Genomic DNA, 27,830 nt, shown 5'->3' on the forward strand with positions numbered 1-27,830 from the left:
TCGTGTTGTTGTTGTTTTTTGTCCGTCTTTCATTTTCAGGGTATCTTCCATAATCAGAGAATGAGTAAAAGAGATAGATTCGCATATCGATATGTTATATATTCGATTAAAAATGAACAACTATCGATTTATCTGAAGCAATTCACCGAATTCAAGATATTTCGGCACATAAGCTTCTGATTAAACATGAGTCAAAATCAGTTTAATGTGAACAATGTTTGGCGAAGAAAAATAAACGTTTCGTTCTTAAATGAAAACTATTTTATTAAATTAAGAGAATTTACAGTGCGTTTTTTTATCTATAATGTGGAAAAATTTAAATGAAACACACGATGTTGAGATAAATTTTTTCATTGATGTTTTCCACTGGCGTTGAATGAATGAACTGAGCTGCTTCAAATTGCGAAGCCTTGCCTTAATAATAGCCCAAACATTTTCGGTCGGATTGCAATCGGGTGACTGTGGTGGCCAGATCATTTGTTTTATTCCATTTTCCTCTTTCCGAGCGACGCAGAGACGACTTTTGTGTTTTGGATCGTTGTCTTCTAATAGAAGCCAATTCGAATTGCCGTTGCCATAGAACTTCTTGCCGGTGGGTAACAGTGTCGATGAATAAAGTTGGTCAACTTTCCAAAATCAGTTTCACAGAAGCAACCATAAACATGGACCTTTTTTGGATGCTTTACCGTGCGAACGACCACTTTCTTTTTGGCTCTAGACTAGGCATGGGTAGTGCTATTCGCCAGCCAAAAGAATGACTCGTCAGTGTATATAACTTCGCTCCAATCTCTTGTTGAATTTTGCTTTGCCCAGTCAATGCGTTTTTCTTCTGGTTTTCTGTCAAAAAGGGTTTCTTCATTGTACTGCGATAACGAACACCGGCGACATCTAATCCTTTCTTGATAGTAGAGTACGAGACCTCTATTTTAAGATGGCGTAGCCATTCAACACAACGACATACCTGGATTTTCGTCGAACAACTTAACTATCCGTTTATCTTGCTTTGGCAAGGAGGCTTGGTTTGGCTTAACATTGGGCTGATCGAAACCTGGTGAGTTATGAAGGTATTTTGCGACCTTCGTCTGCGGCCATTGTGGCCCCTTTGGCTGCTTCAAATCGTGAATGAAAATGTTCGGAATTCATGTTTCGGTTGTACAACAAACACTGTACTGATCTGACAGTTGTCGAAACCTAAACGCGAAAAAGCTTAGGGTCCCATCAGGCAACACCAAAAGTATTTTTCAAATGTTTTAACTTTTGAATATACTTTGCATCGACTGGAGAACTCCTATGAATACAAGTTTGTAATGTGATCAAAAGTTGATAATAATTACCGCATCATAATTGCCTCCCATACTACATATTCCCAGTCGGTGATTCAACTTTTTTGGGCTTCTTTGCTTCGTGTTGAAGTGATGCCGATTCACTATCCGAATCACATCCAGTGTCATTCCGATGTTTAACCGCTTTTGCCATTTCATTCGAAGAATTTCATTCGAAGAATAGTGCTCGTACCGAGTTTTTCAAAAACTTTTTCAAACGTAGTTTTAGTGATTTCCAAACTCATGAGCTGTTCTTCAAGTTTTTAAATGTACTTTTCATCAAATGCCGTTCTTTCTCTGTAAAAGGAATGAAACGGAAAAAATGTCTTTTAAAAATATTATTTCCTAGGACAATTTTACAATCGTGCGCAAATCGTGTCCTGGGAAATAGAGCCTTTACTCATACACAATTTCTGTGGGCCGAAAGAACTTTACAAATATAAATCATATTTCGGTTTTGGTTTACTTACGCATAGACGTCATAGAAGAAACCGGCTGACTTGTTGTCGGTGTTTGTTGTGCTTGCTCTCCCATTGTTTTAATTTTTTTTGAATTTTGATGAAAATGTTGTGAAGCGTGTGCTTCAACAAAGAAAATTTAATTATCTTTGAAAATGTCAAACGGGCTGTATTGGTGCTGTAATAAATACAGTATTAGGGTTGTCGTTGGTGCAGACTAAATTTGACATAAATATGTAAATGTTTAGTACAGATATACGATACACACATATACCAATACAATAACAACGCATATAGCAGGCAAAAAAAACATGCACACACTCACACACATGAGCAAAAAACCTGATGACAAAAGATGCTGAATTCGCTGTATCTTCCATATTGAGAGAATGAGTAACAGAGATAGACTCGCATATCGATGCATGCCATGCGCACACATTCAACCAATTCGCCAATGTTTATGTTTCCATTGTGTGTATCGCGACAAGCCTCATTATTGTTTACAACGCCGCTCTTGCATTCTCAACTTGAGACAAAATCAAGTGTGTATTTTTCATTTGTGATTCATTTCACGACGATTCTTATAATCGTTATTCTTGGAATTATTCATTTTAAAACGCATTAAATTTTGTAAACAAGAAAAAAAAGTCGAAGAAAAATTGTCCATCGATTGGATAAGGACATAAAACCGAAAAGAATTGTGTGATAAGATGGCCGGTACAATTCTTGAGAATTTAAGCGGAAAAAAATTGTCGATTTTAGTGGGCACATTGCTTGTATGTCAAGTGATTTGTTTTCTTATCGGCGGATTAATCGGTAAGTCACCGCCCAACATTACCTATTTAAATCAAAAAATATACACATGAAATATGGGAAGAAAAAAATTAAACGATTTGAAAATAACAATATAAAAATATCTACAGCCCCTGTACCAGCTAGTGTACAGACAATTCTTGGAACGGTGTGCAAGGACATACCAGGTTCATTCAATGACACTACCAAGTGGGTTTATTCACGTGGACTTGGACAATGTGAAACCATTCAACAAACCGATCTTGAACGGCATGATGTTCGACTTGCCAATCAAATTGTATTCGTTTTTCAGGTGAATTAAATGTGTTTGCTTTTTTATTTTCATTTAAATCATCGAATTCTTTTGAAGTTGAATGAAATGATGTTCATTTTTTGTTTTGTTTTGTTTTTAATTTTGTTGTTGGTTTTTTCATTACTATTTTGAAATGATTTTAATTTCATTTTTAAAGATGCCACTTCCACGTGAAGGAAAGGTGCTTGATTATTCCCGATGGCAACAAAATCTCATCGGAATTCTGCAAACGGATATTGCTTACCATGAAAATGTGATGCTTGAACCACAAGCAATTGTCACCCTTGATGCACGGTTGGCATATCGCAACAAAGGCGATGCTGATAATGATTGGAAACATTACTCATCATCGTTAGAACAACGTGAATTGGATTGTAGTGGTGACGAGGTAGGCAATACATTTTTGAATTTATGTCATTTCGATAAATCGTTTAGAAAATGGGTGTGTTGCAGAGCTGTTACTGGTACCAAGTGCGGTGCTCGCACTTATAGCATTTTTTAAGTTTATTTAAGAAAGAATTGCCCTTAGAAAGAAAAGTGCCTGCACATCCGCGGTACCCAAAACAGATCTGTTTCAATAAGATGAAACAACACCCAAACATTATGACACCAAATTACGCAAATTTTTTCAATGAATGTTTTTATCTTTCTTTTTTGCAGTTGTCTGATGAATATTTGTACTCATGTTCAACGTTACCGCTATTCGAATTGGGTTCATTACATCACGATTTTTATTTACTGAATGTTCGATTGCCGGTCGATTCTGAGCGCAAAATGAATTTAAACATTGGTAACATTCGTGACTTGCATTTGACGGTGATTTATCAAAATGGTGGTTTTACCAAAGTTTGGTTGTCATTGAAAACCATATTCTTTCCATTCATCGTTGCAATAATGTGCTGGTTTTGGAATCGTGTTCATCAATTGCAACGTTCACCTGTACTAATCGAATACATGTTGCTTGGATTGGGTGCAGCACTAACGTTTTTGAATCGTAAGTTGCACACGATATTTGTTTCACTCATAGCCAATCCAAATGTAAACCAATTAAAAAAAAATTCTTCTTTCAGTTCCGCTCGAATATTTGACACTTTTCTTTGACATGCCATTTATGCAACTCTTGGCTGATATTCGTCAAGGTGTATTCTATGCACAATTATTATCATTTTGGTTAATATTTGCTGGTGAACATATGCTTATTCAAGACGGTGCATCAACATTGAAAACTTATTGGAAACATTTGAGCGCTGTGGTAATTGGATGTGTTTCATTGTTTGCATTCGATGTATGCGAACGCGGAGCACAGCTTCGAAATCCATTTTATTCCATTTGGATGACTAAAATTGGTGCCAACATTGCTGTAAGTTACTAGTTTGAGATGAACTATCCCGATTTTCCATCGAAAAATTAACGTGAATTAATCAATTTTGGATCATTTCAGTTCACATTCATTTTGCTCGCTGGTATTTCGGCTTGTGTTTACTTTTTCTTCTTGTGTTATATGATTTGGTGTGTATTCTGTAACATAAGCATCAAGCGTACATCGTTACCATCGATGTCAATGGCGCGTCGTCTTCATTACGAAGGTGTCATTTATCGATTTAATTTCTTGATGTTGGCCACATTGATTTGTGCCGCCTTGACCATTACCGGTTTCATTATTGGCCAAATGTCGGAGAGCCAATATCATTTGGATGATCCAGTCCATTTGGAATTCACATCGGCATTTTTCACTGGCGTCTACGGCATGTGGAATATTTATATATTCGCATTGATCATTTTGTATGCACCAAGTCATAAACAATGGCCATCAACTGGCGGTAATGGAACAACAAGCACCAATGATAGTGCAACAGGTGAAATTTTGTTTTTTCTTCTTTTTTTTTTGATTAAATCGATCGATTTTTGTTTTGAGAAAAAATGTTTTCACAATCTTCGTTATTACTAACATAATAACTTATCAGTCCAGTTAAATTTTCTGCAGAAGCAGAGTAAAAATTAGTTTGATTTGTTGGGTGACATCAATGATTCATTGACAATGAATGCCAATTTTTGATTTTTTTTTGTTTCGGTATTTTGTATCTTTTTATTCATTTGAATTATTGATTTTATTCCAATTTCAGAAAATATTGTCGGCGAAGAGATTGAATTTAACAGTCTACCATCGGACACAAATCCAAGCGAAATATCGTCACTCACTTCGTTTGCACGCAAAGCAGCTCTGGATTAAAGACATTATATACCTCTACTTATTCATGTTTTTTTTTTTTTTTTTAATTTGTGACACAATTTTATTATTTTTATGTTAAAAGTCATAATAATTAGCAGGATGTCAAGATTACAACGACAACACATCTTAGGCTTAATCTTATATGGATCCTACCAAACTTTGAATAATTCTCAAAAATTGATTTTTTTTGTATCATTTTATTCAATGGTATGAAACGAAAAATGTGTAACCGAGTGCCAATGAATTTCGATTAACGACGTCTGTCGTTGCAATTTTTTTATGAAATTCAAAATATTTTAATTTTTTTTTTCGCTTTCACAATTGAAATTCTTGTGCTTCTAACTATAATTTTTTATCTCAAAACTCAAACTTCTAATCAATATTATCGAATCTCGAAATAGTCAAATAAATATTTGATACATGCCGTTTGGCAAACAATTTTCAACAAAATAAATCTCGACAAGTAGCAAAATCCCATAGTAAAAAACCCATAGTAAAAAAAATCTTAGTAATTCCATCAATATTTATATAAATAAAAATGAAAATCAAAATAATTTTGTACCGTTGTAATATTAGGACATTTTTCTTATTGTGAACGCATTTACGTGTAAATTTTGTATGATTTTAATGAAAGAAATGAATACTTTTAGCAACAACAGCTTCGAACAAAAATACCAACTTAACATTATTCAAATTTAAAAGTAGTTTATGTGATTTAGTTTTCTTTGATCTTAATAATATTAAAGCTACCTAAAGAAAAATAAAGAACTTATTTGCCCCCAAAACTAGTGATTATTTTTTTAAATGTGATTACAACATACATACAGAATTTTGATTCCACGACTAAGATAGACCATGTTTTCAATAACTGATTTTGGAAGACTTCGAAAAGGCAAATTCATAGATTTTGATCAGGAATCCAAGTAAAGAAACTACAACTCCCAGTGAACGAGAATTAAATTACCTTTCTTCAAATTGAGGAAAAAATGATGACAGTAAAGACGTTATTGGGGAAGGATTCAAAAACTTCTGTTCAAATTTGCCACACTAGATAGAATCGACTTTTGTTGGGACCCTCTTTGGATCATTGCAAAAATCAAAACATTGAAAATATACATCGATTCGACTCGTAATTGAAATGTATAAGTGATTTTTTCTCGCTTTCAATTCAATTTTCATTCATCTGAAGTGCCACTGAATTTTTGGCGTCAACACCCACAATTCAAAGAATTACCAATTTCTTTGGTGAAAAAAATGTATGCCCATCATTTTTTCCTAACATTGTCTCCAAAATCAAAAATACTGAATGTATTTATTTACCTTTACTATGTAACATTGCTTCAATTAACAGAAAGAAAACACTGAATCATCGATAGAATTTCAAATGTTTATTATTGTTAATTTATTTGAATGAAAATGAGAATATACTCGACTACAATGTGTGGGTGTGTTTGAAATGGGTGATATAATATAATATGTAATAATAATCCAATCCATGATAACTGGCTTAAATTTATCATTCGTAAAACTTGGCTTTTGAGTGGAACAAATATTTCACAAATGCGATAATTGAAAATTAATGAATTCGGATAAGTTTGTTGAAATCTTTATAACCATTTTATGCTTAAATAACTGTGTAATTTTAATCAAAAATTTATCGTCTTTTGGGTATTGTAAGGGTGTAGCCAGTTATTATAGTGTAAAAATTTTGCGTTTAAACTTTTTTTTATTATTCAATATTTTAGTTATGAGAAAAGAGATTAACTGTTTTTTTTTTGTTTAAACTAGTACACTACTCGCTTCATTTTGAACCACATAACTTATATAGCTATATGTATAGTTTTTGTTTCATGTATGTCCAAGATGTCTTGTATACGTCAGAACAATGTTGAAATGTTATTACATTTGATAAAATGCACCATCTTATTTTCATCATCTTGGCTTATACTTTTGCGATTATTCTATTATCTAAATACAGCAAATTTTAACCAAAAAAACTATATATTATAAGAAATACATGCAAAAAAGATTAATTGAGAAAATTATTTTGAAATGCACAGATTCATTTTCATTTTGATTTCAGTTGTTGTTGTTTTCAAAATTTTGTTGCTTCAGGTGATTTGATTTGTAAACGCATTTCTTGTTTAACTGTTTAAAATTAGAAATCTAGAATTTAAAATACAGTATTTTGCCTGTGAATTTATGCTTTTGAATTATTATTTGTTTTAAACAAAGAAGTCCAAAATAACTCATTGAAACATGAAAACGGCGCAGTGATTATTTTTTTTAAAACCCTCTTCATTTGTACAGTCAAACTACAACTGTTCACATTTATTTTGGAAGAATTAAAATCGTGTTCGCATCATTGTTTCATTTTTTTTTATTCTGGTGAAATTTTACAAAGCAATTGAATCACAAGAGTGTTTCATCCAGTAGGTTGTTGAACGGTTTGTTTAAGATTGGTGTAAATGATGTGGTTGTGCCGTGGCTGATGTGATTACATCTTGATGTGAATGATTATAGCCGGTGGATAAGTTGAGCGAACCCGACAATGCTGTACGATCAAAGGCGAGTGAACTATTTTGTAGGAAATTTGTGTGCTGATTTAGCATATGATGGAAATGCTTACTAATCGAATGCTGCTGAGCCGGATTATGGAATGAAGTTAAACTTGGCCGCGGATAAAACTGATTCATGCGATTGCTTAGTAGGATATTGGCGGTGGACGCAGCTGTAAATGGTGGTGATGTTGTTGCTATTGGATTTATATGTGATATGGACGATTTTTGAAATTTTCCATCAATGTTCAGCTGAGGTGGCGATGATGCTAAAGTTATAGTTCAAAACAATCAATATTCATTCACAATATGTATAATTGTATTGCTGCGGAGGTGCAAGTGGAAGTGAGGTGGGAGGTCATTTTTTTGTTCTCAGCAATACAATTGTTTGAAATTAAAAAAAAAAAGCAAATTCGAGAAAAAAAAATAAATTACCTTTTGGAGATGAGCGCCATTTTAAATCGGACTTTTCATATGAAGTACCGGCGGTGGGGCTATAATTCAAATCATTTGATTCATGCGATTCATCCATTTTTGATAAATCCAATGCGACACTGGATTTTGTTGTTTTTACCAAATCATCTTCAGCCGAATTAAATGGATAAGATGTTTTCAACTATAGCAGAAAAAGAATGGATAAATTTAGATATTTCATCGGACATTTTTTGTGTCGTCTATTTTCAGCAGATTAAAATGCAAACAAAAGATTGTGAATCATTTCTATTCCAATGAAGTTAAATATAAGTTAGAGGAAATAGAATCTCAAGTTAAATAGAATTTAATCAATACGATATCGATTAAATGTAATTGGCATTGCATAATAAAATCGTAAAAATAGATCAAGGGTTGCACAGGTTTATCGTACCAAATAACAAGAAAAAAAAAAAAGGAACCATATTTTCGTTTTGCCTGTGATTTTATTTCTATTGTATCACGCAATTGATTTGATGCCGAATATAGCATCACGTTCGTTTGTAATAGCATGGTTTGTTGCTGTTTTTATTTCTTATTTAATGCGAATACATATATCACGGCTCATTCCCAAGAGACGTCGCTTGGTGCGTTTGGCCCTATGAAATGGCAAATCTGTAGATACTTCCATTGAAAGATTTTTTTTTGTTTCAATATGAAATAAACGTGACAAATGTTGGCATGTGGCACAAAAAGTGACGTTCTTTTTTCTATCGATATTTCAATGCTTATGTGTGTGAATATTGCAATTAATTTAAGGTCAATGAGATGAAAAGGAGTTCATCAAAATCAATTCATGCAATAAATAGATTGTTCCAAAAAAAAACTGTTCAATTTTATTGATTTTGTTTTAAACGTGTTTGAGAAAATGTCATTCCAAGATTTTACCTTAACACGGCTAATAAATCAATTGATTGACAAATGCACTGACAAAAACCACTTGGCATCGAATATATTTCGTCGCGAAAAATGGTAACTTCGATAACAAAGTGAAAAAAATCGCTTTACACATTTTGGTAGAAACATAAATGGCGACCAATTGAGCGATCAATTGAATTAACACACTAAAAATAAGTTGAACCAAAATGTGGCTGAAATTATTCAAATGACATCAGTCATGTGTATATTTCAATGCGGGGACCCGATGAACATTGCAATGGCATGGTAGGTGCACATACAACGATTGAAAGATATGTGAGGAAGGATGGCGTGAAAATCGCAATACGAAACGTTACTTGTTTACAAATTCAATTTCATTTACACATATTGAATTTTCGTTTGCCAAAATGAAACTAATGTTATCATTAGCCTCTTAGCTGTATGCAAAAAGCCCGTCACAAGCTCGCATTCAAATGGCACATTTCAATTTTTGTCTATCAATTCATGTCACATTTGTTGTTGTAGTCATCATTCCATTTGAAATGTATGCTTATTGCCGACGGATTTATATCCACTTCAGCCAAATATATAACGTTAGTGAATTGAGTGAATTGTGTGGATTCACACCCATTGTATATCACTTTGTTGATACGGTTTTATCGTTTGTATGTGGTGTTTTAACATGCCAATTGCGTTTTATTTGCCTTTTCCTTATACACCTCCCCCTGTCGTGACTGTATAAAGCATATCACCAGTGTTCACCTTCATTCGATATTATTATTAGCACTTTTCAATTTTATAATCGACACGAGTCTATCGCCACTTTCAATATATGCTCGATGTCTGTTCAGATTGCGATGCCGATTTGCACATTTAGCAATTTTGTCGGTTCATTCTCTCTCTCTCTCTCTCTCTCTCTCTCTGTTCGTATACAAGCATACATATCGGGTATGGTCGGTCGGCGATGCTTTGAGCTCAAAGCACGCGTGCGACATTCCATTTAACATTTAAAGCATATCTCATTCAAAATAAATGGCACACGTACGCTTGAACGACAACGAATTGAAAGCTCTGGATAATGAAAATAACACCCAATAATAATACCGAAATATAATTGTAATAATCGAATTGATTTTCGTAATTCGGAATGTGAAGAGAGAAAGAGACATTCCCACTTAATTTGTAATGTATTTACACACCAATTGAAAGCCAAACAAATTTTTGGATGTTTATTATATTGGGAGTGGATTACAGGAAGTGATAAAGCGACACATATTTCAATTGAAAATTTGAAACAACAACCGGCTGCAACAGTGGCAACATTAAAAGCATCATTTATTTGTACAATACAAATCGAATTTTCAATCAGCCTGTAGAGATCGGTATAAGTGCGGATTAACCAAACAAACTAATCGGTATTTTGTAAATGAAACGATTTAATTACACAATTTGTGGTCGCGAAAATGCGATCATTTCATCGTATGCACCGACAATTTTCAATTGTTTTAATTAATTTTTTGTATACACACATTCGGGGCTAAGAGAGCGCAGAAGAGTGAAAATGCACATAAATCTGTGTATTAAAAATGGAAACAAGTTCCCTAACACATTTCACAAGGTTGTAGACACGATAAATAGATTGTTTCCTTCATAAAAAAAAAGTTCATGTTGTTATTGTTGCAATTTTCATGGCATAGCGGAAAAAGCAGAAATCCGCTTAAATATTCAACGAAAACAACAACATCGCTTGTTGGAATGTCCAAAAAGTCAAGTGAACGACGTTGCCCCAACAAAAATAAGCCATGCAACAAATACACATGGAACGAAAAGAGATCATGGAAATTAATGATGCAAATAAATAAATGTACTGTTGTGGAAAATTCAATGTATACGCTCATTGATTTAAAACGCATTTAAGTTAAAATGGTGTGTGTGTATACATTCAATTTGGAGAAAATGGAAAAAAAGTGAAATTCATTCGTTTCGCAAACTTTGCACAAAATCTTGCATATGCATTTCATTCAACACATGCCCATTATCGTTGGCAATGTCTATAGAAACAGGCAAACATTGAACAGCAGTGCGGCAATAGCCGAAGTTAAAGCATAGAAACAGACGTATAATAGCCAAGTACCAAAATTGAATAGGGATTTCAACCAACAACAACAAAAGAGATGCTACTAAATTAAGTCGTTCAACATGTGTGAATCTTATCTAATGTACTTAAAATGCTATTCAACGTAAATACTTGTATCAAAATGTCGATATTGAAAATGGGAATGTACAAACCGCTAGACGGTGCACAATGCTCCATTCTGTTCGCGAGAGAGATTGTTTTTGCTAAGTCCGTATAATTGAATGTAACAGATAGATAGGGATAGGGATTGAAATAGAAGGAGAATTGTTTCATTTTGTTTGTTTTGATCGATGAATTGAGTTGTACTCAAACATGTGTGCAAATATGTTGCATTTCAATGTGCATCTTTTTGATAAATCCACTATGGATACGGAACTGTTCCAATCAAGTGATTGTGTGTTCGCAAGCGTTCGAAAAATTTGAATCGGATTTTCTAGCCCTTATCGTAATGATATCAATTCAACGAGAGAGAGAGAGAGAAAAAGCATTTTTGTAGCGCGCACACACACACACCCACAAATAACAAACCACAAAATTGGCAATGCTAATTTTACCACATTCCGACGGTGAATCGGATTCGAATATCGATTTGTATCCAGGCAGAGGAAGAAAAATTGGAGTGCAATTTGAATTTCCTTTCAAATTTTGCCATCGTCGAAACCATTCAAAAACTTTTCGGCTAAGGAAGTTTATTTCTAATGCCAACCAAGCCTCTATTGAAATATCTTTGAAATGCTAAAATTGTATTCAATATCTTTCAAATAGATAACTCATATTATCTACATCTTTTTGAATTGAATTGAAACGTGTGCGAGTTTCAGCTCAATTAACGGATCTAAATAGATTCACTTTTTGGGTACAGGTACTTCTCTGAAGGAGAGCGATTAATTTGTAAAGCTAGTCTTCAACCGCCTGTCGATAGTCAATTTTGAGCTTCTTAATGCTCGTCTATTGCGAATTATAATGAAATAATCATGTGCTGCGTGACTATGATTCTAATAACTGAATCGTATTCACCGAATACCATTTTCAATGTAACAAATAATAAATCCATAGAATAGCATATTTATTTATTTTTCTCAATGGAACGGTAATCCTTCTCAGCGCTGTATTCCCTTATCACTAACAAACCCAACAATTAACGATGTGCTTTACATGTTTAAACATCTATTGCGTGTATGTATATTTTTTGGAAATATTATACCGTCGCTATGACTAATGGACTTTATATTTAAAGAAAAAAAAATATATCAATGAATGTAAAGGATACAATTTTTACAAATACGTCAATAATGAATAGAAATGCGAACCATAAATAACTTCATTCACATGTTTTTTTATTAATTATTAGATTAGGAATTTCATTTATCCATTTTTCTTGGAATTCCCTGGCGTAAAATGTACAATTTTTTTATTTTTCACCTGTTGCTTTTCAATATATTTTGTAATGATTTATATCTATTTTCGTACAGACTCTTGAAATGATTTCAGTAAAATCAATAATTTCGGAGGAGTTAAACGAAATTTGGAAAAAATATGGATATTTTTCATGTAATTGAATCGGTTTTCGTTGCAATAAAAAGTCGTTTCAATTTCAAAATTCAAACACCGTTAAACAAACAATTAAAATCAATGTGCCTTCTGCATTTTTGGAAATATACTTATATAAAACTCATTTTAAGTAGAAAAAAGGATTAAAATATCAACGGTTATTTACAGATGGTGGCTGTTAAATTATTGAAAATAATTATTATTTTACATGAAAACGAGAGAAACAGTTTTAACAATGCTGATTTCTTAATATAGACATTGCCCTCAACATTATTAGATATATATATCCTTTTATCGTCGTTAATTTGTTAACATTTCTTTCAATTTATAATTCGAACCGAGTTAGTTAGGTACCAATTAGAATTGCGTTTGATCAATGTCACGGTATAATTTCAACATGGGCGGCGTGTGATTCGATTAAAATCACCGAATTAAATGAGAAAAGTGTGTGTTGCAGATGGTATCATTAAATAAAAGTGATGACGATTATGACCAAAACTTGATTGCGAATGTAATAATTTGTGAACCGAATTCAATGGTCGGATTAAAGTAAGGTGAACTGAATAAAATGGATAAGTTAAAAGAAGGAGAAATCGAATAAATCAAAGGACTACAACAACGAAAAAAATAAGGGTCTTTATCTTGTTTGTTATTTTTATTGATATCGTTTATTACATCGAATGCACGTTCCAAGTATCTATTCGACATAAACCTCTGTTTTGTGGTTGATTTTTTTTTTCAATGAGATATATTGCAAGCATCACCCTCGTTTAACACACACGGAAAACAAGAAGAGATTCAATTCTGATTATCGTTTTTTTTATCTGCGGATGGTTTACTCCGATATTTATCAATGATCTCAAATCTTTCAATTTATTTGGTGTGAAATGTGCTCGAACTTGACCATGTTTTCACTTTGGATTGATTTGTTCCCACCGATTCATTCGATTTCTGAAGGAATGTCGTGGTAAACTATTTCGTAGATTTTTGCGTTGTACAAATTACGTTGGCAGTTAAACGTTGTGGTTGAACTTTTAATCTGGTTTTATTTAACCTACGAGTTTGTATGGGAATCTGTAGACAACTTGATTGTACGTTATATTACAAGAAGTCAAGTCCTACGATTTTGATTAATAGCTTCCAGTTTATCAGAGGATTTTTGAAGATTAGAAATATTTAAATCGTTTATATATCGATTCAAGTAAATTGGATGTGTATTTTGGTTATAATTAGAATAACCCACATAAATACGCATTCATTTTGCATCTAATTGAAAACATTCCATTAGATATGAAATCTCCAGTCATCCCCACTTCAATTTTTTTTTTTCGATTAAATAACAACGCCATTGGTAATTTTTCTACGTTTTTAAAAATGTTAATCAGAATGAAGGTAGAAAGAATGGTTACTAAATATACTTTCCTAGTATTATACGAGTTATTAATTTTTGAAAATGCTCATCTTACTGAATTTATTTAATCTCATAACAGCGTATGTTAAGCATGCGTATTTTTCATTCAAATCGAAGTAAAAATTCTATATTTGTCAATCTCTTCAGAAAATATTTATTTGTTCTAGTCATACATAAATGACTCATTTAAAATGAGTAAAATTTTGATGTCAGTAAATATCATTGAAAATCCATAGCATGATCCATAGGTGACGAGGTTTCCTAGGGATGGGCACCCTGGAAAATGACCTTTTTTGGCCATCTTTGAATTGACTCTTGCAAAGACCCTCTATGAATTTTGCCATCACACATCCCCCAAAAAAAAATTCCCGTTACCACCTATTGTTGAATATGCAAAATTCTTCCGTAAGAAGACTTAATTTTATATGACCCAAAAAGTTTTTTAAGATTAAAAGTACAAATAATGTAAAACAATTGATACCGGTATCACGTCCCATGTACAAAAAAGTGACTGACTATTTTGGGACAAACTAAATGATTATTGACTGTAAAAAACAAGCAACCTTAGTTAAATTTAGTTAACCGTTTGTTAACTTCAATCAATTAAAGTAAGCTATGGTTGACTGCAATGGTTAACTGTAGTCGACAATAATCATAGTCACCCGATAGTCAAAACGTCCCAAAATAATCGCCTGACTGACTGAGTAACTATAGTCGATTGTTTTCCATACAACATTTTAAAATTCATCAATTTAGCTAACTATAGTCACTTACAGTCAATAGTAACTTAGTCACTTTTTTCCACTCGGGTTGTATTTGAATAAATTGAATTGTATTTCAAAAATTGTGACTATTACACAGGGATATGAAATGTTCGATTCAGTAATCAAAGCAAATATATATTGATGTAATTATTAGAAGATGGGTATTTGTTGTGCCAAAATCTCCTACAATTAATCTTCCATCCAAAAGTGTTTTCTCTTTTCTTTTTCATTTGGAGACAACTACACTAAGCCAAAATAAAAAATAAAATGGAATGAGAAAAAAGCAATCCGATATGCTCGATGAATAGAGATATAAAAAAAAAGAGATTTAGGGTAAAAATACATATGGTTTGTACGTGCCGAGTAAATCAACAGAAGAAATTCAGCGTTTGAGAGTTGAAAAGTTTGTAGAACGTGAACTTGGCTAGTCGTAAAATGGGCAACGTATAGCGCAGATCAATTGCTGAAATGGTTGGCAATTTTACCAAAAAAGTATAAACGAAAGACGATGGCAAAAATGTGCCTTTTTCTCGGTTGGTTTTTTCTTTCGGCTGCCACACATGAATTCGTTTGGTCTGCATTTCAACTTCCTCACATTTAAAACATATCGTCTTTATTATTTTGTTATCCCTTGCCAATATAAATAATGTTTAAGTACTATAATTGGACAGAAGGTAAATTACGTGCTATCATTTGTAGATAACAACCTCTATTATAGCACATGATGTTTAAATGTCTTCACACCGACATCGAATTTTGACTACATTTTCTATATGTGTACATTGAATTTTCTACCTATCCTCTTTTTTTGACGATTTCTTTGTTCACCAAATATATTTATTGTCATTGCGTCGGAAGTATTTTGGTCACAATAAAATGAGAAACAAATTGAATCACATGTATATTAAAGGAAATTCGGCAAAAATAACAAAAAGGCAAAAAAACGAGAAACGATTCTAGTAAACAAAACACGCTGATTGTGGAACGATAACGATCTGTAAAAGCATTTACTTCAATGCTCGGCAAAAATTGACTACAGAAAACCACGGAAAGAAAAACACGACGACTCTATACCTTAAACAAGTTCTTTGTGTCATTTCCATGCAATTCATCTTTACTTTCCAATGAATACAAATTTAAAAGTTTAATAAAAAGTTTTCCAATTAGTCAAATGAAATGAGGTGAATATTTAAAATGTCGAAACGTGCAGTGTGGTACATCGTTCATATGATTGTGAGAAGAGGAAAAAAATATCACAAAAATTGCAACTGAATTTAAATTGCGTCTAATTTTCGAATGAGCGTGTCGGACACAAAAAAAAATGTCGATATTTGTTCTTTGTAATTACATCTGTGCATTGATTTAGGCATAATATTTGATGCATTGTACGATATGAATTACAGAGAACAATAGAAAAATTAAGCGATTTACATTTAATTCGTTGGCCAAATGGAATTAGTTAAGAAAAACATATGTGCCATTATGGAATTATTATTGGTATGAAAACAAGTTACAAAGTCAAAATCCACCCTTTGGCATTGTTGCATTGCTTATCATGTCTTTATCTACTTAACTGTATTTTCGCCTTCGGTCAATATTTGGAAAAACACACATATAAAGTGAATTAAAAACAAACGAAAATTAAAAACAAGTTCCGCGATAGCATACATATGCGATGGATTTTTATTGTTTATGTGACAATGGAGCCACTCAAAAAGGATGGCTGTTTGCATATTAAAATATCATCGAAAATGAGTGAGTGTGTGTGAATGCGCGTCGTTCGTTTGGGCTCAAACGTGCGTGTGTGTGTGTGTGCTAAAGAAAAGCAAACAATTTAAAACAACTTCAATATGCTTCTGGATAATTAAATGCTTTTAAATAATTGTATTTGGACGACTGTCGATGAATTATAAATGGGTAAATGTTTATTAAATGTAATTTTATTTACGCTCATATTTTTTTTCCGTGTCGTACAATCAACATCAACTGCTGTCGCCCTCGATGCACTTGCCATACACACAAAAATAAAATCGCTACCCGTGCTATATGATGACCAATAAATAATGCAATAGTGAATATTGAGCGTCGATTAAAATGGTTCGAAAACAATGATGGAAAATAAAAACACCAACAATAACATTGTCGACAACGTCAAGAAGTCATATCAAAGTGTTTCGATCGATCGATTAAACCAGATTGTCATTTATTGAGTTAAAATAACGTTAGAATTGGTAATTATAATTTCGAACCCTCTTTAACTGCCATGCTGTGAGTACACTTACTGTCACACGAATCATGGTGTTGAATAACGGATGTTGATGGCAAATAAAATAAAGAGAAAGAGAGAGAGAGGGAGAGAGAGAGAGCGCGAAGAACAAAACAATCATAATCAAACACCGTATCAATATTGACGCTGTTTAGACTACTCAAACCGAAATGTTGTTTTGATCATCTGATTCCGAAATACATTTTATAAATACAATCGTTCACCCCACTGTTGATCACGCCAGTCAATACTCGACATTGCATTCATTCTTCTAATACTTATTTACCTTCTCATAACCTTATCTACTATAATTATTTAGCAAGTGGCACTAGTTGTATGTTGTGTGTGTGTGTTTTTTTTTTGTCTCGAAAATCCTAAAACAAATAGTCAAAAAGATAATTGTTTTTCGAAAGCTTGCACGATGGGAAAATTGTAAATGCCATTGATCGGCATCGCTGAAGATTGACGAAGACGCATTTTATTGAAGAAAATATCGGTTTCGCTTTAAATTTCAATTGAAAATGTTGATTTTTTGACATTATTTTATGAATTTTACATTGAAGTGTTTCGAAGTGTGAAATTATTATCTCAATTGAGTCAGTTTGTTGCATCGAAATGAGCAACTCTAATGTGATCAATGTGTTTATAATTTTCTCAACCGCTATGTGCTCGGGTTACAATATATTGAAAATAAAGGGGGTCGCTTTGTGTCGCACAGTAAGTGACGATTCAATTTAATGGTTGCTTAAATAGAAAGACAAACAAGTAAACAAAATGACATACGCATCGGCACGTGCTATTGTATGCAATAGCAAATATTTTCTAAACATTTCGCAACATTTTCTTTGGCCCAGGCAGAAGAGAGACAGAGACAGAGGGTTTGTGTGTGTGTGTGTGAGAGAGAGAGAAATTACCTTAGTATTTTCATTTAGTGTGAAAATTGAGCAACCAAAATCAACGATACGAACGATCGCAAGTGGTAAGTCATTGTAATTTTTTTTAGAATGCAGTCACATTATCCCTTGATATAAGTGTAATGCGCTCGTGTGACTTTAGTAATACGTCCAACCGATTATGATATTAATAAATATCATAATTAATTTAGCGAGTGTGTATAAATACGGTCGCATTAAATGTGGGGCAGAGATGGACACGGCGCCGCTCAAGTATCATTTGTTCCGTTATGTTGATTTATTAAATTAAAGGGAAACATCAACGGACACACGCAAAATGAACTTACATACAAATAGCGACGGTCAAATATATCGGGGTACGATTCATGTCATTCAAACACACTTGTAAAGTGAATTTAAACAAAAAAAAAACGTGACGAAAAATTGCCATACTTAAAAAAACTCCATTTTAAAAAGATCATGGTGCATTTTCTCTGTTGAATTAAACACAAAAGTTGAATAAAATTCAACATAATCCAATCATATGACGAATGAAGCCACTTTAGAATACCAACGATAATTTTTATTCATTTGCGCAGCAGTTAACAAAAAAAATCGTACTTTTTTCTCATAAAAACTTCAAACGTCGAAATACTCACTGTAAATTGACTTGCTATTTTGATGATGAAGGTACGGTTTTTTATTTAAAAAAAAAACAATTCACTGTGCACACTGCACAACGTATTGGTAGAAGTGTGAGCCGTATTTTGCACAGTTATCCCATTTTTTAAAAACTCTCAATTCATAAAATAAATTAATCAATCAAGAAATGTGATTTATCCATGTGAATGTTGTGATATATAAATGTAAAGTTGGGCAAAACAAATTAAGCGCATCATTATCAATTCCCATGCATTTTTTCATCATGTCTTCCCTTCTGTTTTAAACTGTTCTTCAAATATTTTTTTTAATGATTTCTGTGCATATATTTTTCGATTGATTTTCCAATGGTTTTCTTCGTAGTTAAATTTGTATTTCCCTATGCAATTCGATTCGCGATATTTAAACTGATGTTAATGTCAAAATAAATTTGAAAAAAAAAACAAACAAAAGATAAACAACCATCGTAAAAGAAAATCACTGTTGGTCACCAGGGACGACATTTATGTCATTTTTAACATTCTGGCAAAAGAGCAGAGACAGCAACCAATAAAAAAGACTAACATTTGGCAAGAGAGCAAAAAAAAGGCGCACAAGAGATTGGAAAATTGTTTAAAGGTTACAACAAAAGCCACTTGTATTATATTGTTAGGGTATTTATACAAAACTCATTAACGGTGCTGAATTGAATGTTGTTTATTTCAATTTTTCTCGTGAATTTTCCGAATAAATTTTTAATCGTCTATTCAACGACAAGAAAATAATGAAAAAAATCTAGGCCATTACAGTCGTCAATTTTCATCGTCATTTTATTTAAGCGGCTCTGATACATGAATATATATAATTGAATTGCGCGCATAATTCTCAATTGCACTCTCTCTCTCTCTCTCTCTCTCTCGTTTTTTACAAATGATGATGACAGCACAGCAGAGAATAAAAAGCAGATTATTTGTTGTTTTGTTGTTATTATGATTATTTTGTTATTATGTCGATGTTGTTATTGTTGTTTAAATTGTTTTGTTGTTGTTACAATATCTTCTGCGATCGGATTCGGTGAGTACTTAAAAATACATCATTTACAAGTAAACACAAACGACATAACGGTAGTGCAGCTGCCACATTTAAGTCGAATTTGTATCTATGCATGGCATTGAATTAGACTTGCGAACAGCAATGCACCCTCCAAATTAAGAGATTAATTGAAGAGGGATAATTTAAAATTTTACATTGTGATTGTCTCTTTCGTTTTGTATATCGCCCTTTTGCTCACTCTCTTCTATTCAAACAACCATTTTCATTCATATTTGCGCTTATATTCTCGCTATCGCCACTTAGTATGTATCACTTGTAAATCCTGATGTAAACCAGTCGATGTATATACAATATACATATAGATATTGGTTGGTTACAAGTAATCATCGTTATTTAAAGTACTTAATCGCTTTTTGAATATGCCATTAAATCTCTAACGCATCTTTTTGCCTGTAATTTTGATTGATCTTGATTGCTTTTTCCGCGAATCCGCACTAATATTAATGCGAATTCATCCTCGGTAAGGTTGATGATGTTTGATGAAAAGGGGAGTGATAGGTTATTTTTTTTAGAAAAACAAAAACGGGTTTAATTGCCAATTGTTTCTATTTGTTTCTCCTCTCAATTATAAATAATAACTGGTGATAATTTGAATTTATTATCGGGATATTTAACAACAAAAAAAGAAGAAGAAGAAGAAGATATGTGTATTCAAAATGTGTCAATTACCTCTTTCTTCAGATTTGTAGCCATGCTTGATGTATGTGATGTTGTGGTGTCACCATCGCAATTTGAATAAATCAAATTGGATTCGGCGGTCAATTTTTCGGGGCTGTTACTAATCCAGCTATTCGAATCGTTTGTCAATGATGGCATCACACCGCTAAAACTCTTTAAATTTGGTTTACGTTCGTCCTTTTCGATCTCAACATCAATGTTACTAAAATTACTTTTGGTGGAATGTGTATCGTTCTCATTTAGATCATCACCTTCCACATCAATCTCATGCCGTATCACTGCATTTTCATCACTTCTATTTTGTACACTGCACATTACATTCGCTGTCTGTTTTAAATCACTGCACGGTTGTCCACTTTTATGCAATTCAATGTTATTGCTGTCGCTTTTGTGTATTTTGTGTATGGTATTATTGTTATTCGTATTATTATTATTATTATTATTATTTAAGATATTATTGTTATTATTGCCGCAATGACCACTGTTCAATTTCTTCAGAATGTCAGCGTCTGACGTATGTATCGACGAACCATTTTCAATTGTCGCATCACAATTGTCATTAAGTAAACTACTATTGCTGTGATTGCTACAGGAAACAATAAAATTGTACGAATTTAACTAGCTTGCAATTGATGGTGGAAATGTGCCTCTTTCATACCTGATACATCGTTGCATCGGAGGATGTGAGGCAAGGCTATGTTCTTCTGTTGTTTCGATATCCACCATTTCTTCGTCACTTGACACACTCTCAACCGGTACACTTGTTATGGTGTCACGTATTGTATCTGATGCTGAATTACCGCCATCGGAGCGTCGGTGATTGTATCGCTTACTTCGATTTTTTCTATTTTAATGAAAATCGAAAGAAATTAGAATGAAACATTTCTTTTTTTTGAAAAAAACAAGGCCGACTTTATTTTTGTAGAAAATTTTCAATTATCTCTTCGCGTAAAAGAAACGTAAATCCGATTAACTGATTTTTTTTTGAGAATTCATTCAACTTACAATTCATTTTCATTGTTAAAATTCGATTCATTCGGTTCATCTATACGATTATTTTGCACTGGACTCACTGAAGCACCCAAAAGTGATGAGTTGAACACATTTTCGTTAAAAAGTTGCGCCCGATGCGTACCAAGTACCGGTTTAAATGCCGAATTTTTATAGTACGGCATTGCTGTTGCGTTTGGTGAATATGGTTTAACCGTTGGTGACACAATTCGATCACTGCTATTTCTTCGATTCAATGTGCTTTTATCATTGTCACCGTCCACTTGGGACGAAGGAAGCGTGTTTAAGCTGTTATGCTGATGATTATGATGGAATGTTTGATGATTGAAAAATATATGGGCTGGTTGCTTTAACCATGGCAATCCATATGCTGAAATTTTGAAATAAAAACAAACACAATTTCACTAATTTTCTGGAAAAAGATTCTCTTTTTTTTTAATTTAAGCTCGATTTGAATCGATTTCATTTATTGAGCTAAGAAGTTGTTTGCCATCGTCATTCATTAATATATATGTATAGTTAAATTATTTAAATTGAATAAAGCGTTGCATAAATCGTTGATTGATTTGGAATTAATTAATTTGAACATACATGACATCGACCCATTTATTTTACCTGAATGATGTTGCTGCTGTTGCCACATATAATCCATAACAAAATTACGTGAAAGTTGAATCGATGGTGCAATATCGGTTGGAATGGAGTTTGCGCCTCTCGGTACCGGATTCGAACAGATCGATGTTGAGTTCATCAATCGTGAACAATTTGCATTCGGAAGCTTTGTCGAGTGCACGTTCATTGGTCGAATCGGGTATTGATGACCAGCATTTGCTGCTGCTGCTACAGCGGCCGCAACTGCCATTAAAGGTGGACTCAACGGTTGTGTTTGATTTTCGGATGCATTTGACTCTTTTAGACCTTTTCGAATTTTTGGAAAGAAAAAAGCGCCACAAAATATTTTTGAATTTAAATCAATCGTGTGGATACTTGAGGGTCAATGGAACAATGAAAAAAATCACACATTTATTCTGGATAATCGAGACGAATTCGACATTTCGAAGGAAATTGTGTTTTTTTAACCTCACAAAGATAAATTGAATTAATTACCAGACTTCAGATTTGGAAAATTGTCCCTTTTGGATTACCAAATTTAAAAGACAAATTGTCAAACTTGCATTTTATTGAATAATGCTCATAAAAAAAAAACATTGATTTGTTTATAACATACGTTTTGGTGATTGTTCCGATTGTTCTAGATGAACGTTAGTAATATTGGTGGTAATTAAACTATTTCGATGACTTGATGATGCTGCGGAAGAGCGAATGGTATCCGGTGATGATGCTCTTGCTGCCGATGCTGATGATACCGATGAAATAAGCCGTTTTCGTGTTCCACCATTGAACATAGCTTTTACATCTTCCCATGCATATACTATTTCGTCTGGTGATACACCACTTAATTTCATATGCCTACGCCATGAATTGAAATTGGCCGCATCGGGTTGAACGTACTTATCGCCGGGTCCAATTCGATGTGAATGGAATATAAATTTATTTGGTGAAAAAAATAAACCACAATAACTGCATTTGATACATTTGGCGCGCGATGAATTATAACGTGATGGTAAAAATTGACCACGACAACCCCATGCACATTCGTGATACACACTGAATGAAAAATCATCGGGTAAACGTGGTGGTGCATTATCACCCAAAAATGATTTACATAAACGTTCGGCCTCACGGCGCGTTATCATGCCACATCGTCGTGAACTGACCGGCATTGCACCCGCCCGACGTAAGATCTCCAATTGTACGGGCGTACATTGAACACACGTTATGCCAAGTGCCACACGACGATTATGGATTTCATTGTAACTAAATTGCTTTAATAGTGTATTGGAAATTTGGGCCAAACATAAACGCTCCTGGGATTCAATATGCAGCGATACTATCGGAACGCCGTACAACATAACTGTGCCAACCTGTGTTTGATTGGAGAAAATAGATGCGATTCACCTTTAAGAATGCTACTACTACAACTTACGTATTTTTTATGCAATTTTATTTCTTACATTTTTCTCAACATTCATTATTTTTACCAGGGTTTAACGTCATCAATGATGGATCCAGTCGGATATTTTAGATATAAATCGAATGGGTTACGTTAAAAGCTACGCAACACATTCGATTTATTTCCAAAAGCACCTGGCTGGATCCTGGATGACGTTATCCAAACCTGCTTTTACTTTTTTTAACAATGAAAAAAAAGCGCCGACAGTTTGGCCAGTTGAAAAGTTTAATAATAATTGGACCTACTTGGTTTGGTTTGGATGTGGTTGGTTCGTTATCGGTTGATAGAATTCCAGGGACGTTTTCTTGATGCTGATGGATGTGTGACGATTTCGATTCAGAGTTGTTGACTTTGCTTAGGCGATGTGATAACACTGAGTCAATTTCCCCGCTGAAACCGAAACAAAAACGGAACATATGTTATAAATCGTAGTCGTTAGAAGGGAAAAAACACCTCTATTACGTAAAATGTCATTTTGTTTTAACACCAACATTTATCAATGTTACACTATAAACGATGAATGTTGATGCGTTCGAATGTGATTTAAATCGATTGAAGACAATTTATTTGAGATTGACAAATGCCACTTGTAAAATACTCCAATAAGAAATATTGATTGATCGATTTTTGTCTCAATCGTCCGAGGATTAAAAGTAACCTTTTTTGTGCTTAAAGAAATTGTCTAATGAACCGCAACGCCAATTTTAGTAGCTGTTGAGTTGAATGTTTAATTATAATTAATTATCTCTCATAAATACGATACAACAATTAAGCTTTAATCTGTGTTGATTCGTTTTAATTATGCCAGTTTATAAACGGTATTATATTAAAACAAAGGCTGGTCTGTTTTTTTCTTATTATTTCAGGTAAATGATGTAATTCTCTAATGCTACATCGCATTTGGAGTAGATGCAATCAGCATAAAGAATGTTTACGGATAGTGGTAGCTGTAATGTGCATCCCTTGTGTGCCACTTTAGTCTACATCTAATGAAAAATCCAACACTCACAACGAAAAATGGCAGCGCATGCAATACACAGTTAACATGATTATATTATACGTATGTGTGTGTGTGTGTGTTACGAAGGAAAGTATGAATTATAAGCCGCAATTCTTCAGAATTGATGTTGTGTATGTTATGTTTTGTAATTTTTCGGTGCATTGAGTCGAATATAATTTTATTATATACCGGTGGAAGTATGTATGGAAAGGCGATGGCGAACAGTATTGAAACATCAAATTTGCTTGAGAAATCAGGGAAGAAAACAATACGATGAGGAATAAAATTGTTTGTTTTTAAATTATTGCGAATTAGAGAGAGGGAAGGAAAATACAGCGAAATGAAAATAAATTCCATGCAATGGAATAGAAATGACTCAATTTGGATAAGTGAATACGATCACAGTCAAAATAAATGAATAAGTAATAAAGTGAATAATGGCAATGGCTTCAAAAAAAAATCAAATCTTTTTTTCCTCTCTTTCGTTGATTATGATTTTATCACTAGGTTCTCGTTTGGGGGGTTGTGCAAAAGAAAGAAGAAAAAAAGTATGAAAAACATGAAATGGTCATGTAAAAATGGACTTAAGTAAATCAATTAACTGTTCTCAAGCGTTGTACATTTACATTTCTCAGAATCGCTGTGTTCAGTTAATTTTTTCTTCTTCATCATCGTGTGACTTTCAATCCAATTACGTGCTATCGACGTTTTGACGCAATCACTGAATTTATTCAATTAATGCAAAACCATAACAAAATTTAAAACTTATATTATCATCGCTTCGCAGCGCAAATTAATTCTTCGTCGTGTTTTTTTTCCTCTTCTTTTCAATTTAGAATAGCTACGGCCCATTGTCAAATGGAAACGCGTGGATTGGCCACAGTAACATATTTCATGCGCTTTAACATTTGCTGTACTGAACTATAGAGTGAAAGAGAGAGAGAGAGAGAGAGAGATTCATTTGCATTTTGTGTTAAATGACATTCAACGCAATGCGAATAAGGGTACACACCGAATGAACTTAACACAAACCGCCACTAGGGAATTCCAAGCTGCAATGTAACTGAGACTATGCTCGGTAGCGACTAACAAAAAAAGCAACCAGCGAATTCAACATTGAAGAAATTAAATGTCAATTTGATTTGATGAGATTTTTTCGGTGCGTTCGTTGCTCGTTTCATTTTCTTTTTTCTAATTTTCGTGTAGCATTTGCCTTTTGAGACAAGTAGATACGCGATCGCATACACATCACCATGATTTAGACTTATTTAATTTACAAGTATTTAGATTTTACTTCGAAGCATGCGAAATTGTTTTTTTTAAACCTTAGTTTACGAATATTCCAGATTTTTTTTGTTATTAAATGTTGAACTAAAAATTCTGATGTTTTCTATATAAAAAATGTAAATTATCAAAATATATGAAAAATATTAGAATTCCAATATCTCTTTCCAAAATATTTTTTAGAGTTCGGTTGGTTTCAAGTGAATTATTATTTTTTAAATCAGTCGGACTAAAGTATGTTTACGTGGGAACAGGGGGTGTAAGCCTGGATAACCCCTATTGAATCGTCCGAGTCAACCCCGGTGGCAAGAAGGATTTTCTAGGATTCTTCCCCAAGAAAATGAAGACCTTTTTTGCTCTTCAATTTTGTGCGAGATAGGTAGAATTCTTTGGATTTGCTAGGGTTCTTTACCAACGTGAAAGTATCCGATTTACCAACGTTTGTAGTTTACCCAGCAATAAATCATTAAACTGTTCAATTACTTTCTGTAAAAATCACATTTTTGATACAAAAAGTGTGGTAATTTATGTAGTCACATCATAGTTTTGGGAGGAGTTTTTTTTTCAAAAAATTGTTTTGAAGTTCAATAGCATTTAAAAAAATCAATAATTATAATACGATCAAAACGTGCTCCATTTTAACATTGTATGATACTAAACCAGTACATTTTATTATTATTTAAAACTTTATGTCGCTAAACGTTCTAGTGATTCATCTTCCATTTCAATGATCCTTTTATATTTTTACTTTATATTAACTTCAAAAATAAATCAATTTAAATAAAAAAACTACCTAAGGTTGCAGATAAAATCGACAGTGGATTCATATGGTGCCAAAAAAATTCCACTATCTCTGGGTTTTCATTATTTGGTGGTTTCACTTAAAATAAAATTTAATTTAAAAAAAATATTTCCACAACAAGGTTTCCCTTACATGGAGAGTCTCTTATCGAGAGATTTTACTCAGATATTGAGATTGATTTATTTTCAAGCAGTCGATTCAGTCCAGGAAGCTGATGTCAGGCGCTGATATAAAGTGAAAACAACAGAAGGGATTGTTATTGCTATAAAAACGTTTACATTGCTACAATCACGATAACAATTATTTCTATTGTTTTCGCCTTATTTCAGCGCCTGACATCAGCTTCCTAGACTGAATCATCCGCCTGGAAATATCTCTCTAAATCTAGGTTTTCCTGAAAATGTATTCAATGCATACAATATATTTAGATTTTGTCATCTGGATAACGTTAGGCGATGATACGAAATGAAAACAATAGAAGTGATTGTTGTACTGTATAGGTATAAAAATACTACCATAACTATAACAATCACTTCTATTGTTTTCATTTCGTATCATCGCCTAACGTTATCCAGATGAGCTGAAATGTCCAGATGACAAAATCTAAATATATTGTCTGATTCAATGACATTTTAATCGTGTATTCATTCGTATATATTTGAAATTCCAGAGCAAATCACCCTTGACTTGAAAACACCCCAAAAATGAATAAAAAATTTGGAAAAAACTACGAAATGAAGATTTGTAAGAAATTTTTGACGAGAAGATAGGTTGAAATCTCATTTCGTGAAGTTGAAATTTAAAAATCCTTTCTATCGACTATGAATGTTAATAATGTAAATCAAGACGAAACGATACTTGTTTCGTCTAAACCAAGTCGACTAAATATAATGATCATTGCAATTATTATTTCAAATATTTGCTGGTAATCTCTAGTTTCACTTACGATTTATACATTTTTATGTTTTTTATTGACTCGAAAGTATCCGAATTGTTCTTCTAAAAAAACGTTTTCTTTTTTTGTTTTTAATTATGACAATATTTTTCATACATTTCACTTGTAATATCGTTAATTTTATGAAATCACACTTCAAAATGCATTTTGTAAAAATGATATGCTTCAATTAGAATTACAAACTTTTACACAAAACACAATAAAATGTTGAAGTTTTGATTCAAAAACT

The 27,830-nt window shown here is 33.0% G+C and overlaps 2 protein-coding genes and 1 long non-coding RNA gene across 3 annotated transcripts; 1 reads left to right on the top strand and 2 right to left on the bottom strand.

Moving 5' to 3' along the window:
* Window positions 1-312: 312 nt before the first annotated feature.
* LOC116350609 lies at window positions 313-1,975 on the bottom strand. The gene is made up of 3 exons (XR_004202041.1): window positions 1,793-1,975; window positions 1,335-1,619; window positions 313-1,191 (listed from the first exon to the last, which is right to left on the bottom strand). It is a non-coding gene; the product is annotated as an uncharacterized LOC116350609 (long non-coding RNA).
* Window positions 1,976-2,233: 258 nt separating this feature from the next.
* LOC116342912 (protein wntless) lies at window positions 2,234-5,890 on the top strand. The gene is made up of 7 exons (XM_031770720.1): window positions 2,234-2,596; window positions 2,704-2,885; window positions 3,043-3,273; window positions 3,546-3,879; window positions 3,956-4,245; window positions 4,327-4,741; window positions 5,009-5,890. The coding sequence occupies exons 1-7, from the start codon at window positions 2,491-2,493 to the stop codon at window positions 5,113-5,115; spliced, it is 1,665 nt and encodes a 554-aa protein (XP_031626580.1). The 5' UTR covers window positions 2,234-2,490; the 3' UTR covers window positions 5,116-5,890.
* Window positions 5,891-7,228: 1,338 nt separating this feature from the next.
* Window positions 7,229-27,691, bottom strand: LOC116345770 (probable cyclin-dependent serine/threonine-protein kinase DDB_G0292550). The gene is made up of 9 exons (XM_031775445.1): window positions 27,593-27,691; window positions 23,806-23,950; window positions 22,715-23,471; window positions 22,102-22,404; window positions 21,481-21,856; window positions 21,134-21,319; window positions 20,467-21,061; window positions 8,109-8,289; window positions 7,229-7,942 (listed from the first exon to the last, which is right to left on the bottom strand). The coding sequence occupies exons 1-9, from the start codon at window positions 27,601-27,603 to the stop codon at window positions 7,569-7,571; spliced, it is 2,928 nt and encodes a 975-aa protein (XP_031631305.1). The 5' UTR covers window positions 27,604-27,691; the 3' UTR covers window positions 7,229-7,568.
* Window positions 27,692-27,830: the final 139 nt, after the last annotated feature.

This window comes from Contarinia nasturtii, unplaced genomic scaffold (genome assembly GCF_009176525.2).
Source record: "Contarinia nasturtii isolate CC-2019 unplaced genomic scaffold, AAFC_CNas_1.1 Cnas_scaffold_129, whole genome shotgun sequence".
NCBI lineage: Eukaryota > Metazoa > Arthropoda > Insecta > Diptera > Cecidomyiidae > Contarinia > Contarinia nasturtii.

Bases quoted from the DNA above. Each gene is read 5' to 3' on its own strand.
- LOC116342912 (XM_031770720.1), top strand. From the start codon at position 2,491: ATGGCCGGTACAATTCTTGAGAATTTAAGCGGAAAAAAATTGTCGATT. The intron at 2,886-3,042 runs GTGAATTAAATG...TCATTTTTAAAG, and splicing joins AAATTGTATTCGTTTTTCAG to ATGCCACTTCCACGTGAAGG. The intron at 4,742-5,008 runs GTGAAATTTTGT...TTCCAATTTCAG, and splicing joins CACCAATGATAGTGCAACAG to AAAATATTGTCGGCGAAGAG.
- LOC116345770 (XM_031775445.1), bottom strand. The intron at 21,857-22,101 runs GTAAAATAAATG...TCAAAATTTCAG, and splicing joins ACAGCAGCAACATCATTCAG to CATATGGATTGCCATGGTTA. The intron at 21,320-21,480 runs GTAAGTTGAATG...TCATTAAAATAG, and splicing joins TTTAACAATGAAAATGAATT to AAAAAATCGAAGTAAGCGAT.